This window comes from Lepisosteus platostomus, chromosome 7, assembly GCF_059453375.1.
Source record: "Lepisosteus platostomus isolate fLepPlt1 chromosome 7, fLepPlt1.hap1, whole genome shotgun sequence".
NCBI lineage: Eukaryota > Metazoa > Chordata > Actinopteri > Semionotiformes > Lepisosteidae > Lepisosteus > Lepisosteus platostomus.
Genome location: NC_142617.1, coordinates 35,999,617 through 36,015,836, shown reverse-complemented (window position 1 = coordinate 36,015,836; position 16,220 = coordinate 35,999,617). Strand labels below are relative to the sequence as shown.

General features: G+C 38.0%; 1 protein-coding gene across 1 annotated transcript; it reads left to right on the top strand.

The window, feature by feature from the left end:
* The first annotated feature begins 4,751 nt into the window (after positions 1 to 4,751).
* Positions 4,752 to 14,695, top strand: LOC148658629 (potassium voltage-gated channel subfamily A member 2). The gene is made up of 3 exons (XM_088640038.1): positions 4,752 to 5,046; positions 5,770 to 6,213; positions 7,787 to 14,695. The coding sequence occupies exon 3, from the start codon at positions 7,918 to 7,920 to the stop codon at positions 9,406 to 9,408; it is 1,491 nt and encodes a 496-aa protein (XP_088496164.1). The 5' UTR covers positions 4,752 to 5,046; positions 5,770 to 6,213; positions 7,787 to 7,917; the 3' UTR covers positions 9,409 to 14,695.
* The last annotated feature ends 1,525 nt before the right edge of the window (positions 14,696 to 16,220 follow it).

Below are 16,220 nucleotides of genomic sequence, written 5' to 3'. Positions count from 1 at the left end.
GACTTGGAGTGATTAGAATAGTTGGCTGATTTTGATGGAGAGGAATTAATATGGTTTTGAGTCCAAGGATGTGTTAATTTTTTGAAGGTCAAAGAAAAAGTCTAACAAGTAAAAACATTAGCAAGGTATATTTGCCAAAATGGCAATTGATGTTATAAAGTATCCCACCACTTCTGTTCTTTGCCCCTTTAACGTCTGCTACTCGATTGTAATCTTTATTAAGTTTAGGATCTATTGGGTTTTACATTTACAATTGCTTGCAAACAGTTCAAACTCAGAGAGTATACATCTCTCAGTTGCAAGTAACACACCAACAGGGCTTTATTGTGGATAGTTCTATCATTTCTTATCATTATTAATTGAAGCAGCTGTGGCATTAATTATAGATTGTAAAAATATCATTCATATACTGTAATAAAATGAGTAATTCGATTATGGATCACAGAATTGTATTAATTCCAGTAACATTTATATAGTTTTTCAGTTCTTCTTTGTGTTACCTATGTCTCTCATAGCAATTAAAATAACCAATCAAGAGCCATGGCTAGGAGCTGTGTGAAACTGCCTGGTTACACTGTTTTGTTCCTTATGAGATTAAACCAAAGGCTGATAAAGGAAAAAGGCACACTGCAGTTTTAATTAAACAAGGAAAGCTAATGTGAAGTGAATATCAACTGTCATTTCTAGCAATGAAGGCTCACAGTTAATGCAGTCTTTATAATGGAATGCTCTCATAAATAATGAATGGGCCATCAGGGGAAGCCTGGGAAAACCATTAGGAGACAGTATGATTGTAGAGTGAAAGCTGGAGAAAATGCAGCTTTTTAAGGTGCAGAACCTGCTGGAAAGAGCTTTTCAAATCTACTTATGAATTGGCAAGCACTTTGTTGTACAGTTGTACATTTTCTTGTGTGTTTTTTCCGATATAAAATAAGGCCACGACTATCAATTTGATGACTTCAACCATTAATGTCTCCATTAAAAAAAATATATGTTTTTTATTCCCCTCTTCCCCTCCCACAAGCCTTGTGTGACTTGCTACAGTGCTTGTCACGCCATGACACAAACTGCATCTGTTCTTGAGCATCGTGCTGTGGCAGCATTCTGCTACTAGGGCCATGGAGGTAAATGATCCCCTTATCTTTCTTGTTTTTTGGACTTTATTGTAAAAAATATCAAATGTTATTGGTTCCAACTTATCTGTTACCTGTAATTTGATGCCAGTCATCACAAGTATTACCCCCTGCAAAACCTGTGAGGTTCCTAATCTATACTCCTGAATGGGCTGAATCAGCTGGGGTTGAGTACCTGGGTCAAAGGTGTAGCAGCAGTTCCTCCAGCATGGTCCTGGACCCCCAGCCTCACACCTGTGAGGTCAGAGGTTTACCACTATGCTATGTCACCCCTACTAAACCAACCTTTAACTACATTCTTCTAAAGAATGTACTGTATATGGACATCCAATACTGTATACTTACAGGAAAACTTTATGACTTGACAAAGTATCATCCCTGTTAGGTTGTCAAACAGCTTGCCTAGATCTACCCTGCCTATGAAGAAGTTAGAGCCAGTTTTCCCAGAAGCCAATTAAGTATTAAATGTCTTGGGTATGCGGGTGGAAAGTGGAGCTATGTTTTAAATTTCCCTAAGATAAAGCCTTAAAATTGTTCTATCGATACTGGAGCACATCACAAGTCACTTTTTGTAGTTTTGACAGAATGCTTTGCATTACTGAAGACATATTCTGTCAGTTCGAGTTCTTTTTAATTTTGCAGCCATACTAATTCTCACTAGCCTCTATCAGTTTATTTATGTATGCTTATTCTGATAGCTAAGTAGAGAAATTGAGTTCTCTGTCTTTCACTTAGACAGTTATTCTTACAGCAATCTACAACACAACTGAGTCAATTTTATCACAGTTATAATGCTGACAAGGCTACGGAAGCCAAAAAATAACTTATTTAAGATTTAGGAAATCGATTTTTATTTTTAACTTTTTTTTTTTTGCTGAAGGTTTGTGTGTTTATGTTTGTGCTTTAACACAAAATAAAATAGCTTTCTTCCCATTTTTTCCTCAAGTTATCGGTTCTGTTATCCCTGAACTGGCAGTGATGGCCTTCATATTTGAAATTCAATTAGTCTGTATTGTATTCTGAGTGAAAGTGCTGATGGTTATTTTATTCAACGTCTATTGCTTTGTGCCAATGTTCCTCAATCACATGAAGTGTTTTACCATATTTATATACAGTATTCCTTTCACTGACTGTGAAGGAAATGTCGTCATGCTGTTTAAATTGAGATTGTTTATACCCTTTTAAAAAGCATTGTTTAGATTTATCAGGATTATTTTGGTCTTCAGCATATCAGTATAGCAGAAATAAACATTAACAGAAGATAGCACAATATCTAGGTCAGATACAGTATTTTAAAAAAAGAGATTATTGGTCTATTATTTTATCTTTGTTTTTAAAGATGTCAGTTGACAGTTTAGTTCCCTCAGAGAAGCACATAAAAAGGTAGAGTTCATATAAATATATCCTTTTTTGAGTTTGACTCCCCTTAGAAAACAGGACATTTCTGCTGTTATTTGACACACTGCAAGCTCTACTCTCCTGCAAGGTTCAGTTTCTATTAGAGGAGATATTAATGAGATGCTTACACTAACGTTATCACATGCCTTCAGATGCTGAGGTCTCTGTTTCACCAGAAGCTGTATGAGCCCTGGCTGACTAATTCCAGTCCTACTAGAGATGACACAAGTCAATAGTATACTCCTTTCTTAAAAGGCTATATAAAACATTGTCATTTAAAAACTTTTAGTAGCCTTCAACCTGTTACTAAATTTCACGTTTTTTATTTGTCATTCTCACCTTACTTATTGTATTGTGTACACTTCATTGTGAGCCCTCCCCCTCCCTATTCCTTCTGCAGATAACTAACTGATTAACTGAGCAATCAGGTAAGCTTGAAAACACCTGTGTTCAGGGTGTAGCCTTTCCTGGTTCACTGCTGGTAAGAGGAGCAGTGGGTCCTAGTTGGAGAAAGTGCTTTGGTCACAGAGATGGTGCCACAGAGGATTGTAGTAGCAGTTAAAGTAAATTTGGAAGCGAGAAGGTTTTTCTTTTTAAAAGAGATTACTGCCGGTCTGTGTTGTATTATTTTTTAAATCTTCTGTATTTTATAACTTCCATTCATCGTCATAAAAACACTGAGAAGACAATGCTTAAGTAAGTGCTATAACTGTAGGGCTATGCAAGTCCATGTCATGGCACGCAGACTGGGGCAATTTAGAGATACCAGTTAACTGAGCCAGCTGGAGAACCCATGCGGACATAGGGGAAACATGTAAACTCCATATAGATCTGGGACAAACAGTGCTTCCATCTGGAATCAAACTCAAAAACTATCATACCACAATGCTGCCCCCATTGTCATCATTATTGTAATTGCTATTACTGTAGTAATAGAAGAGGGAGAAGAACAATTGTGTTCACACTATTTTTCTATTATTATTAGTGTCTTAAGATGGTCCTTGAACCTTTGCCAGCAACTTTGGCTTTGAGCCATGTAATCCATTTCATGTCTGCTGGTGCCTAACACTCATTGCCACACCTTAAACTGTCAGGAGCATTAATTGGTTGGGGCTTTTACTTCTGAAAGACTCTGAGATAATGGGTTTTTAAACTATGATGTGCAGCCAAACCTTTTTTTATTAATCCTTATGGGAAAGACTAACATTTTTTAACATAATCCAAATGGTGTTCCAACCTTCTGGCAAATGTTTGTTCCTGCAAATACAGTGCATATACTGTAAATATTAATTTACAATTAATATATTCGCAAGCATAAACAGTACATCCGGTTTCATAAGCAATATTAAACTTTGACACTAATGGAAGTGTGGATAAGTCATATAGAGTTCTACATAATTGTATATGAACCATAAATGACAGATCTCTTAAGGAAATTAATGGACTTGTCAAGTGAGCTACATATATTTCTTCCAGCCGAGAATTACATCCTTATAGATTTAATGACAGTATACAGCATACTGGCTTCCTACTGATGACTGGAACCAAAAGTGGTATCCGATTTATTCTGTCTACAAAACTTCCTTAGTGTATTAATGCGATCCTACAACTCAGAACACTACTGAGCTTTTAGAGATGCATTAGCAACTTACAATTAGTTTCAGAGTGTACAGAGCAAACTGTGTGCAGAAATGTATTTGCAAGAATCACGCTAGCATGCTTGTTATTCCTTTTCACAATTAGTTGTAATTGCTCCATACAAAACCACCTCTCTTTAAAATAGATTTTTAAATAATCAGAGTCAACATTTGAAAAATGATGCTGTCTAGCAAAGTTGGAATGACGTTTCTAAATTAAACCCACAATTGAAATAGAATTAACTCTTGCCTTGCCCCAGGTGGTGTTAATTAAGGAGGCATTGTGGGGGTGCTTTATACGGCTCACTGCTTGACCTGCTCACTCAGGTTGGCATCATATTAACCATGAACTGGGATCAGTTGCAGAATTTCATGTGTTTGCGTGTGGTTTCCACACTGTCCTATCTTCTCTTATTTAACCAAACTCCCAAAAAACAAGCAATGTTTTAATTTCGTGCAGCTTTGGCGTATGTCATATTTCTCCCACTTCACTGTAAGAAAATTATATTCCACGTTTTTTTTATGTGAAGAACATCACCAGGACGCGTTCCCTTTAAATTGCCCACGCTGTAGAGGGGTAAGGAGTGGTACAGCGCAGAGAGGAGCTCGCTCGTTCTCCCGTTCCGCACTCTCTTTGTATGCATATCAATACCTAACTGCAGACTTCTCTGTAAGCCGTAATTCTTATTGCAATTTCTAGGGGTGAAAAGCAAGGAAAGAAATCCTAAGCCTGAGCACAAATCGCAAACATATGCTGCACATTTGTTTCAAATTAACGAGGAAAAAAAGGGCACGGAGACGCCTGCATCCAAAAGATAACCTGTTTTGATGTGGAGATTGAGTCTGAAGATCTGCATCTTGTATACTGGCTTACAAGGGTGATTTTTTTTGTTTATGCATGCCATTTAGTTAAATGCTTAAAATATCAATCATATTTAATACGCTTATGTGACATTGCATGGATTTACTGTTATCTGTACCATAGATTATATTCCCAGTTTTCCAGAACAATTAACCATGGCTTGAGCATGCCACGGTAGACACCTCTTTTCGCAGTTTATCTACTGTAGATCAGCTAATGGCATCTGCAACGCTTGCATAAGGAAAAAAATAGTGCACGAACAAAATAAGTACCATTTATTCTAGGGGACTAGCCAGGATGCATGCACGTGGGTGCGAACATGTCAAATTATCACAAACGTGGTCTTTGTGGTAATTGAAAAAACCTTTGTGGGACGCGTTGGTGCCGGGAACATGGCTTTTTAAAAACGATAGCTCCAATTTGTTACGCTGTCAGAATGTACAACTGTAGTGGTGGAGTCTTCCATCTGTTTGATGCAATGAATAAGGTGCAAAAAATGCCAGCCATAAATACCAGTTTCCTTCACTGTTCCCAGGTGGAATACAAAATGTTTAACCTCCAAAAATGTAACATGCTGAATGATTTAAGATCTGAAGTTCCAATTCCGATCATGTAAAAGAGACTGTATAGATACAATTACATAAAAGCAACGCCTCCCCGCAACCTCCCTTCCTTGTGTTTTTGCAGATGTTGCTTCTGTGTAGTGTATCAGGACTACCTTTGCTGCTGTTTGTTGCAGGCAACGTCATATCTCCTAAGGACACTGGGGACGTCAAATTTTGCTGATCTTAGCATCTTTGGACCATTATAGAGGAAGCATAATTGAAGAGATAAAGCGCTTTCCTCCTCCAAGATCGGTATCCCCGTTCCTATCGCCTTCTGCTTCTCGGGCTTCGAGCTATTGTTCAAACGGAGAACCCGGCGGGCTGAGGCGCAGACCCTCCCGCATCACCCCGACACCAGTTCTCTCGGCGGATGCAGGGGAGTTTGTGGTACTGCATAGCAGTACCTGAATGATTGTCAGGACCTGGAAAGACTGTGGACCGTGGGATTTGAGACTAAGGTCCAAAATATTGGAGGTTTATTACTGGCACTGGGTTTTTTTGAGAGTAAGCAGACGTCCCCCGAGACCTGAAACCCACATCATTGGCTTATACGTGCTGGAGGCGACGCATAATAGCAGGTGAGCTTAGCTTTTCACGGTTGGCTATTTAACAACAAATTTGTTTAAACATAGCATTAGAATTTGTATTCACTCTTAGAAAAGCCTAAACCTCTTTAAAAAAAATATATATATACAGTATATTACTGACAGATTTGTTAATATAAAACGGAAGATTATTTATTAAGAGGTTAAACTTTGATTTATTCAAGTTAAATGTGAGAGGAATGACAATTACGCTTTTTGTTACTGTTGAACTAGCCAAAGGAAAATACAGGAGCTATATTTGAGAAGGATACAATGAATTTAATGCTGGTAAAATCCTTTAATATATTGAGGGTTTTTTTCTTTAACAGTGAAGCAGGATATTTAAAGTTGTAAAGTTTAATAATAGTCATAAAATAAAATAAATCTAGTGAAATGTCTGATACTTAAAAACGACCCAATGTGATTGTAATCAAATGCTTTAAATACATGGTATTGATTAAAAATATAATTGTAATAACAATCATTAATTGGGCATATTAATTGAATGTAAAACCTGTTTGCATTTTAATATTTTTTTGGCAGACCCAGACATGTACAATCATTTTAATAAACTTTAGAATTTAACATCTTCAGAAAATAAGTTGATTAAGTTGTTATTATTGTAGGTTAATCTCACACATGTCAAATAACTAAAAACATAGCATTAACTAAGATTCAACAAGCTTTTCAAAAACTGGACAATTATCTCAAATGTTTACAGTATGTCTTGACGTGATCAATGTGTGTGTATATGGATGTGTGTGACTGTACTTGGTAATGTGCATTTTAATGGCTTGTGCAGAGGTGAGTTCACTGAGCATGACTGCACCACAAAATTATCACACAGTGATAAACTGAGTCCTAGTTTCAGAACACAGGTGTCTTCTTGACAATAATTTATTACTGTATGTGTGTTTGATTGTATTTTCCACAAATAGCCAACCTCCTCCTATTTATAAAACTGCTGACACTGCCACAGAACTGGTGCAGGTTATTATACTGTATGAACTTGTGATACACTTGTGCATATTTTTTGTGTTTGTGTTTCTCAGTACCTTTATTTACTGTACATATTCTGGGGCATTAATAATTGAGCATATAATTCCAATACAGGGTATGCAGCCCCTTTCTTGCCTCTCTTCCCTCTCTTCTGCATACTTCTCATTAAATTCTTGCGATTATCTCTGAGGCTGCAATGAAGACATTATGTGTTCTGCAGTATATATAATTAAAAATTAAATGTTTAGTTCGTTTTGATTAGGCACACTGAAATGTAGATTAAGAATGCTAGAAGTATCACTTATATCATGAGAACAAGGTCTGACATTTCTCAAAAGGGCATCTTGCTGAGCACCTCTCTAAGGTACTTTCTCTTTCACATAAAAGTATGCATAAATGTCTAACTTAAATGGGTTTAAGAATACTTCCAATAAAACTCTCCTTGAAAATACATATTTGGACTTGATATCTTTGAAATCAAAATATAAATGAAGCTCTTATTTAAAACATTCCAACTCATTAAACAAATAATTTTACTTTGTTGTTGTTTTTTTTTTGTTGTTTCAAGGTGCACCAGGCTGTGGCCCTGTGGTCCTCAACCACCAAAATAATAAACAGGGCTCATCACATTGCCCTTACTTCTCACACACAAAACAACCTCAGCTCCACTGAGACTTGCAGGCCTTCTCTCCTTCCAGAATGACAGTAGCCACTGGGGACCCCACAGATGAGGCAGCTGCACTTCCTGGCCACCCTCAAGACACCTATGACCCTGAGGCTGATCATGAGTGCTGCGAGCGAGTGGTCATCAATATCTCAGGGCTGCGCTTCGAGACGCAGCTCAAAACTCTCTCCCAGTTCCCAGAGACGTTGCTTGGAGATCCCAAAAAGAGGATGCGCTACTTCGACCCCCTGAGGAATGAATATTTTTTTGATAGGAACCGCCCCAGCTTTGATGCCATCCTTTATTATTATCAGTCAGGCGGGAGGTTGAGGAGGCCAGTCAATGTGACCCTGGACATTTTCTCAGAGGAAATCCGTTTTTATGAGTTAGGGGAAGAGGCCATTGAGATATTTAGGGAAGATGAGGGCTTTATCAAAGAAGAAGAAAGACCGCTTCCTGAGAATGAGTTCCAGCGACAAGTGTGGCTGCTCTTTGAATATCCTGAAAGTTCAGGGCCAGCAAGGATTATCGCCATCATCTCTGTAATGGTCATCCTCATCTCCATTGTCAGCTTCTGCTTGGAGACCCTGCCTATTTTTCGCAATGAAGAGGAAGACATGCGAAAAAACATCTACCAGCCATACTCAAACAGTACCTCCAGCTATCAGTCCACCTCATTTACTGATCCATTCTTTATTCTGGAGACCTTGTGCATAATCTGGTTTTCTTTTGAGTTCCTGGTACGGTTCTTTGCCTGCCCAAGCAAAGCAGGCTTCTTTGTCAATATCATGAACATAATAGACATTGTGGCCATCATTCCCTATTTCATCACATTGGGAACAGAGCTGGCTGAGAAGCCTGAAGATGGCCAGCAAGGTCAGCAAGCAATGTCACTGGCCATTTTGAGGGTCATCAGACTGGTCCGGGTTTTCCGTATCTTTAAGCTGTCCAGACACTCCAAGGGGTTGCAAATCTTGGGACAGACCCTGAAGGCCAGTATGAGAGAGCTTGGACTACTTATCTTCTTCCTTTTCATTGGAGTCATCCTCTTCTCAAGTGCTGTCTACTTTGCTGAAGCAGATGAGGAGGCATCTCAGTTCATTAGTATCCCTGATGCCTTCTGGTGGGCTGTGGTGTCCATGACAACAGTAGGATATGGTGACATGGTTCCCACTACCATTGGAGGCAAGATTGTGGGGTCACTCTGTGCCATTGCTGGTGTACTGACCATTGCCCTGCCTGTGCCTGTCATCGTGTCCAACTTCAACTACTTCTACCACCGAGAGACGGAGGGTGAGGAGCAGGCCCAGTATCTGCAGGTGACCAGTGTCCCAAAAATACCTTCTTCTGAGGAGCTGAAGAAGAGCAGGAGTGCCTCCACCATCAGCAAGTCAGACTACATGGAAATTCAAGAGGGAGTAAATAACAGCAATGAGGACTTCAGAGAGGAGAACCTCAAGACAGCTAACTGTACTCTGGCTAACACTAATTACGTCAACATCACCAAGATGCTCACGGATGTATAACAGCTGGGATAATTTAGCCATGGGTGGGGGGCTGGGAAGGGTGGAAAGGGATCAGCCTCCAATTTTGGAGGATATGGAACCAAGACATGGATCCAGGAAGAGATAAGAGAATCTCAAAAGTGAGCAGAGAGTATGCAGGGAACGCATAACCCCTCAACCTCCCCACCCTTTTCCCCATCTCCGATTCTCCATGTCCCAGATCCTCTAATTCTGCATCCTAGTTTTGGTGTCTGCATGGAGTTAGTCTTATCTGTGTGACTGTTCAGTAGTTGTGGTCCTGCTTGAAACAGTAGCCAAACAGTAGCCAAAAAAGTAGCATAGAGGGATCCTGACTCCAGCCCAAACATCCCTCAGCTCTCCTACACCTCACTCAAACCTCTGCGCCCCTCTTGTGCCCTGTCCTTGAAGATAAAATGCATTTCTTTGCATCCCCAAAGAGTACCAATCGTGTGCTTTCTCTTACTGTTTCCTGCATTCTTGGGTACATCAAAACGGAAGGCCCAAGATAATGAAAAACACAAAAGGAAAATGTCCTGTTGAGCTTACAGTTTACAGTCTACAGATCACAGTCGATTTTGCTGTAACCTCCAGCAGCCTATCAGAATTATCTGAGGAATGCTGTGATCAGCATTATGTAAGGGACACTTAATGGCACCTGTGAGTAATTTACCCATAGGGGTGACACATGCTATTTTCAGCTGACATCAGTATCAAAACTAGCCTGATCATTTGCCCTATAATTTCCTGCCATATTTGTTTTCATTTGTGCCTGAAGAGCAAAGGAGTGTGTGACACACTCTTCACTTTCCTGAGCTAGATTTTCAGTGAAGTGGAGGCTTGCAAACATTGAAAGCGTAATGAATGTCTATAATTTTTATTTGTTTGTTTATTCATGTGTCTGTCGTCGTCTGGCTCTGCATTTCAACTGTGCTTGGTGCCTGATTTTGTGACCAAGGTTAGCTAGAAGGCTCTTTTCCCCTGCATTACGTAGACGCAAACCTGAGGGAAAAAAAAGCAAATTAACATGGCTACATGGTGATGAATCATTCCATCCGTTTTTTTCTTCCAACAACTCCTCCCTTCCCTATTTATTTGCATTCCAAATTCATATGTGATATATTACCAGGGGCTTCTGCTCTAATAATGCAACACTCTCATAACTAGAGCTCCTATAGGTTGGAAGAACCATATTGACATTTAACTGTGACATTGCAGCTTAATAAAAGCAAATGACATTCCTAGCTCACTTTTCAGGTCACCAAAGATTAGTTCACTGCTGCCCAACAGATATGTGTATCATTAATTTGAGTTTGATTTGTGTGCTCATTTATTTTTATCTTTTTTTTCTTCTTAAGTTGTGTTCATTCTCAAATGCTGGAAATACTTTGGTGGAACCTGTAAAATAATATACTTCCTCTTAAACGCATTTTAAGAAAATCAGCTATTCTATTATTCTAATGTTGCATGACTGAAACATTCTTTGTGGCATGCATTTCAGTACTTACAATATTTTAAACAAAACCAGTAATAATAATGGTAATACATATCTAACAATATATATTTTTCTGCGTGAGATATTAACGCTATGTGCAATATATAAAAAAAAGTGTCTTTTTATAGTTGTGTGAGTTTTTGGTACTGGTTAATTTAATGGTTTTTGTTTGGAACACTGATACTGTAGGTCACTTTCAGGGTTCATCCACTTGAAGGTTGGTCATTTTGCCTCAGGTAAAATTACTGTAGTGGAATACCAGATGGTCAAAGAAATCAGGACATTTGAAGGCTTATAATAAGTTCTCTTTTGGGACTAAAGCATTGCCATTTGTTCAAAGAAACAAAAGTGAAACAAATCTGATGTTCTGGATGTAAGCTTCACCCTATCCCTTAAAATTCAGCTAAGCTTGGATTTATTCGGATTGGTCTTATTGCTTTTACACATGGGTCAAAATACGATGTATTTCTTTAGAAATGCTGGATAGTTTTCTTTAATACATTTCAGGACGGGCTTACAGATCTTGTTTCAGAACAACATGTTAATTGCTGTTTATATTCCTGCATCTCACAATACTTTGCCTAAAGAAGAAGTTACTGTTCCTTTAAAAAATGTTGCAGGGCTTACTGTCTGTGACAGGGTGAGGAGCTCGGCAGTATGGAAGGACCATGGGGCAGAGTTGCTGCTACTCTGGATTGGAAGGAGTCAATTCAGGTGGTCTGGGCATCTGGTGCGGATGCCCCCCACTGCCTCCTGCTGGGGATGCACCAGGCATGGCCCACTGGGAACAGACCTAGGGGCAGACCCAGTACATGCTGGAAGGATTATATCTCTCTTCTGGTCTGGGAGTGCCTGGGAGTCCCCCAGGAGGAGCTGGAGACTGTTGCTGGGGGAAGGGATGTCTGGTCTGGCCTGCTCTGCCTGTTACCACCGTGACCCTCACCAGGAGTCAGCTGTTAGAAAACTAGCTGAGATGAAAAAGACTGCTGTAAGAGTTCTGTGGGCAATATTGAATTTATCATCTTAAATGCTTGGAGACTCTGCTTCAGTGTCATTTTTATTAGAATAAACTCTATGCCCCATTTGTGCCAAGCACCTTCATTGAAATATTAAGGTGGCTTCTTCTTAAGGCCAGAGAACCAAGTGTACTGCTTATACAGGGTCTGTAAGCTCTTATATTTTCATGTAGATATGTAACTTCTGTTCATCTGCTAAACTGTATTACCTGTATTTTCCTTTTTAAATAAGGAATAGCCTTTTTTTCTCAGTGATATTACAAAGAGAAGATTTCTGATTGTAAACTAAAGGCACGCAAAGATCTTTTGGTGGGGGAGAAAAATGCCAACCTTCTTGTGTGATACTAGTTCATTCCAAAATACTTTATAATTCCTAGCTAATGCCGCAGTATCTATCAAGGCTGATGTGTTTGTGTTTTGGGTAGCTTTTTGACTGGAAAAGGAGCCAAGGTGATACCCCTTTGTGCTTCTTGAGTTTGAGTAACATTGAGAGAAAAATATGACTGTATGAGATTTTCTGGAATTGTTTGATAAGTAGAAAAAGATAAACAACTGTAATTGCACTTTTCTTTCCTACCTTACCCTCCACTGGTGTTCTGTCCAGCTCACCAGAGCAGCCCATACTTTACAGATATGGCATCTGAGTGTGTGCATGTAGTCATTGACACGAAAGCAACCAGTTTTTGCACCTTTCCATAGGAACTCAAAAGGCTAAGAAGGACCTGGATCTCATACAAAACAACCAAAAGTGACAAAAGGATAATCATACCAAAAGACCACAGGAAAAAATCTGTTTGGAGAAACAGCAAAAACAAAACTATATGAGACTGCACTTTCTGGACTCCAGCCTATGGACCTATGGATTTCTCCAATTGGAAATTAGAAATTTATCACACGTTCTAAAGCTGCATAATTATAGTACCCAAAGCTATAATTTTGTGCATATACAGTATAAAAATATATACATAGAAGTGATTATATTAACACACAGCTTTGACTTATATTATATACTGTCGAATGCAAATGTTGTTATCATTGTCTTAAATGCAAGATTTGGCTTTAAATTACTGTATCTTCTGGCTTGTACAGTGATAAACATCCACTCCCAGGAAACTGGGCACCGCTAACTGCAACTATATTCTAATGACAAAGCTAATAAATGTACTAACAGTATCATAGCACTAGCCATAGTTTTTGGATACTTTGAGCACAACAAAAAACAAACAAAAAAGCTATTATAATCAAAGTTATTGTAAGAGCTTTACAAATTCTTGTCTTCTATGAAAACATTAGAGACTGTTTCCTTAATATTTCTTTATTTTGTGCTGTTGCCTGGGTCAAAATTAGTACTTCATTGTGTCAGATTTGTTTTGACCATTCCAGGACCATACTGTATATAAAATCCACATCCATACATACACCAGACTTATCTAATGTGTGCATATGTAATATACTTTCAATTTGTACAGACATAGACAAAACTATATATATGAATATGTATATATAGTTGTAAGTATATGTCCAAAAAATTCAGGCAGCTACTCTTTTGCAGGCAGCCTGTTTGAGCTCCTTGCCACAAGTCTTAAATGCTGCTGCATTTAAGGGAGAGAGAGAAGCTCTGAAATGTACTGTGCAGCCTTTGTTTCAAGGAGACAGTATTGATTTGTTACATGTATTGGAAAATCTATGCTGTTTTCATCTGCACATGTCCTCCCTGCCTTGCCTCTGCTGCAAATATCTTGTCATGTGGCAACCAGAGCCTCTGAAAGGCTCCTTTAATCTCCGGCAGATTCATCGCCATTTAAGATCCAGGCACAGTCACATGTGCTGAGTCATATGCAACCTTGAGTGTGTCTGTGTGTGTGTATGCATGTGTGTGGTGTGTTATTGTGAATCAACAGAGAAATCCACTTAAACTGATTGATTGTGCCTCAGCCTGCTTTTTATTACCCATAAAGGTTACCTGACAGCTGACTTACCCTATGAAGCTTTTTTTTTCTATTAAAACCACAGTGAAGCTATCCAAGTATACTCGAAATGCTTTTTTGAACTGTGGATAGAAACGTCACCAATGCACTTTACAAGGACTACAAAAGAATCAACTGAAGAATCTATGGAACAAAAAATCAAACTGCTGCAATCCATGTTATCCTTTCAAACCATCATCATCTTTGTGATACTGTTCTCAATATTTGAACGATAAAACTTTCTGGTGATTGTTACAAATTACTGACATTACTACCCCTGCCTTTAGCAGTAAAAAAGGAAAGAGGCTGGATCTTTGAAGCACTGATCTGAGACTGATTACTAAAGGAAACGGATGGAAAGGGAAGTTTACTAACTTATTCTCCAAACCATCAATCGCAATTGAAGCATGTTACTTCTGGAATACCTATTTCAAATGCATGAAGATGGATAAGTGTTAAGTAAAAAATAATAAATGGACATTTTAACCTGTTCTCAAAATGGGGGAGAAACTGTAGAATGAATGGGTCCTAGTCATATATTTTTACAACTTCAAAAAAGATCCTAATGTTAACTTCACAAGATACAGTATGGAAACACTGACCATCACAGAATCTGGATCACATACATGTGAAAATTGACTATTTGCTTATTTTTGTCGATATTGTTCAATTGTGCAAATACCCTTCAGAAGCTGCTGTTTTAGGTATAGATTAATGTTTTCCTGGCAAATTACCTCTATAATCTCTTCACTATAGGAAAATTATATGCTATGCTGTAATCAGTTATAAACAGAACAAATCTCCTCATGAAACTGTATAATGAGTTTTCTCTTTACCACCAACTTGTCTTGAGAGGTTAATGTTTTCTTTTATGTTGGAAATGCTGTGTTTCTCCTATAAAGGTGCTTTATTTTAATAGTTAAAGCTGAAATATTTAAGGGGCTGGATTTGTACAGATCTCATCCACAGTTAATGTAGAAAGGCTCATTTTAATGTCATTTATAGTTATTTACTTATTATAAATAACACTTTGGTTTTATAAGATCATTATTCAAAGTCCAGATCAGGGTCCTATAGAAGCTCAAAGTTGTCGTTCATTGTGGTGCCACATTATTTCAGAGTATTTATAAAGATGAATATAATATATAATAATTAGAAAATGCAGTCATTATACAGTAAATTGCAGTGCTACCTGACAAAATCAGAAGGAATGTGAGACATATACAGTAGGAGTATGTTTCTGTCTTGAAATAATATAGTAGTCTTTTATGGGATTAAACCTATTTGGTTTTATAAAGCACCTTACAAAATCTGCATGCTATGTTAAAGAAATCCTAAAGTTGGCCTTTGTGTGATTTTTAAATGCTGTTACAAATTAGCAGTTCTGTTGCACTTAAGCAGTCTAGCCTTACTGATGCTTAATTAGTCATTTTCTGTGCAGTGTTTTCCCACAAGACATTTGCCAAGGTTAAAAAATTCAGATTTAAATTGTTTTTGTTCTCCGACACTTGTTTAAAAGGAAAACCATAAAGTAATCTCCTTTTTAAAAAAATGTATGAAGAGAGTTTGGTGATTTCAAAAGCTTAGGGAAACAAAGAATAAGTAGGAAGAAAGAATGACTTACTAAATGGGCTTACTGAATGAGAACCCACTTAAAAACAAGGCCATCTGACTTTTCCTACTACTTTTTACTTTACAATATTATAATTACATAATAAAACCTAACTTATTTTGTACAGTATATTAAATCAGGAAATGAATCTGTAGGTGAATATCCAACATGTCATGCTCATTGCTTTAATCTTTAGAAAGATTTAATAATAATAATGATGATGATAACAATAACATTGGCCATGAGCCTGACACTGTATACATTTACCGTTGATACATAGTGTATGCAAATGTAAATTGATTATATTAATATATGTTCATATATATTAAATATTAATAATATGTAGAAAAGGATGTTAGAAATGTTGGAACAACATTTTAGTACTGCTATGCTAAGCGGGGTAACATAGGCAAAGGCTTGATTTACAGCAGAGCAAAGTGGTGTTTTGCTTTGTTTGGTCCTGTGAACTGGGAGGGATCTGACAAGGCACAGGTGCAGGTCTGTGGAGGCAGTGCTGAGCACCTACAGTGGCTCATTAGGGGTTTATTTACTGGCTTTTAATTAGGTCGTACTGCTCAAAAGTCTGGGTATCTTTCCCAGCAGGATAGGTTAAAGACTGATGGAGATGGTAGTGATGAGTGCTAATTTTCTTTTTCCTTGTAGATTAAGCATTGTGTGCTCTTCAGAAGAGAAGACAGTGAATTTTACCATGTATAGCTCTCTTT

Coding starts and splice junctions, on each gene's coding strand:
- LOC148658629 (XM_088640038.1), top strand. CDS start 7,918: ATGACAGTAGCCACTGGGGACCCCACAGATGAGGCAGCTGCACTTCCT.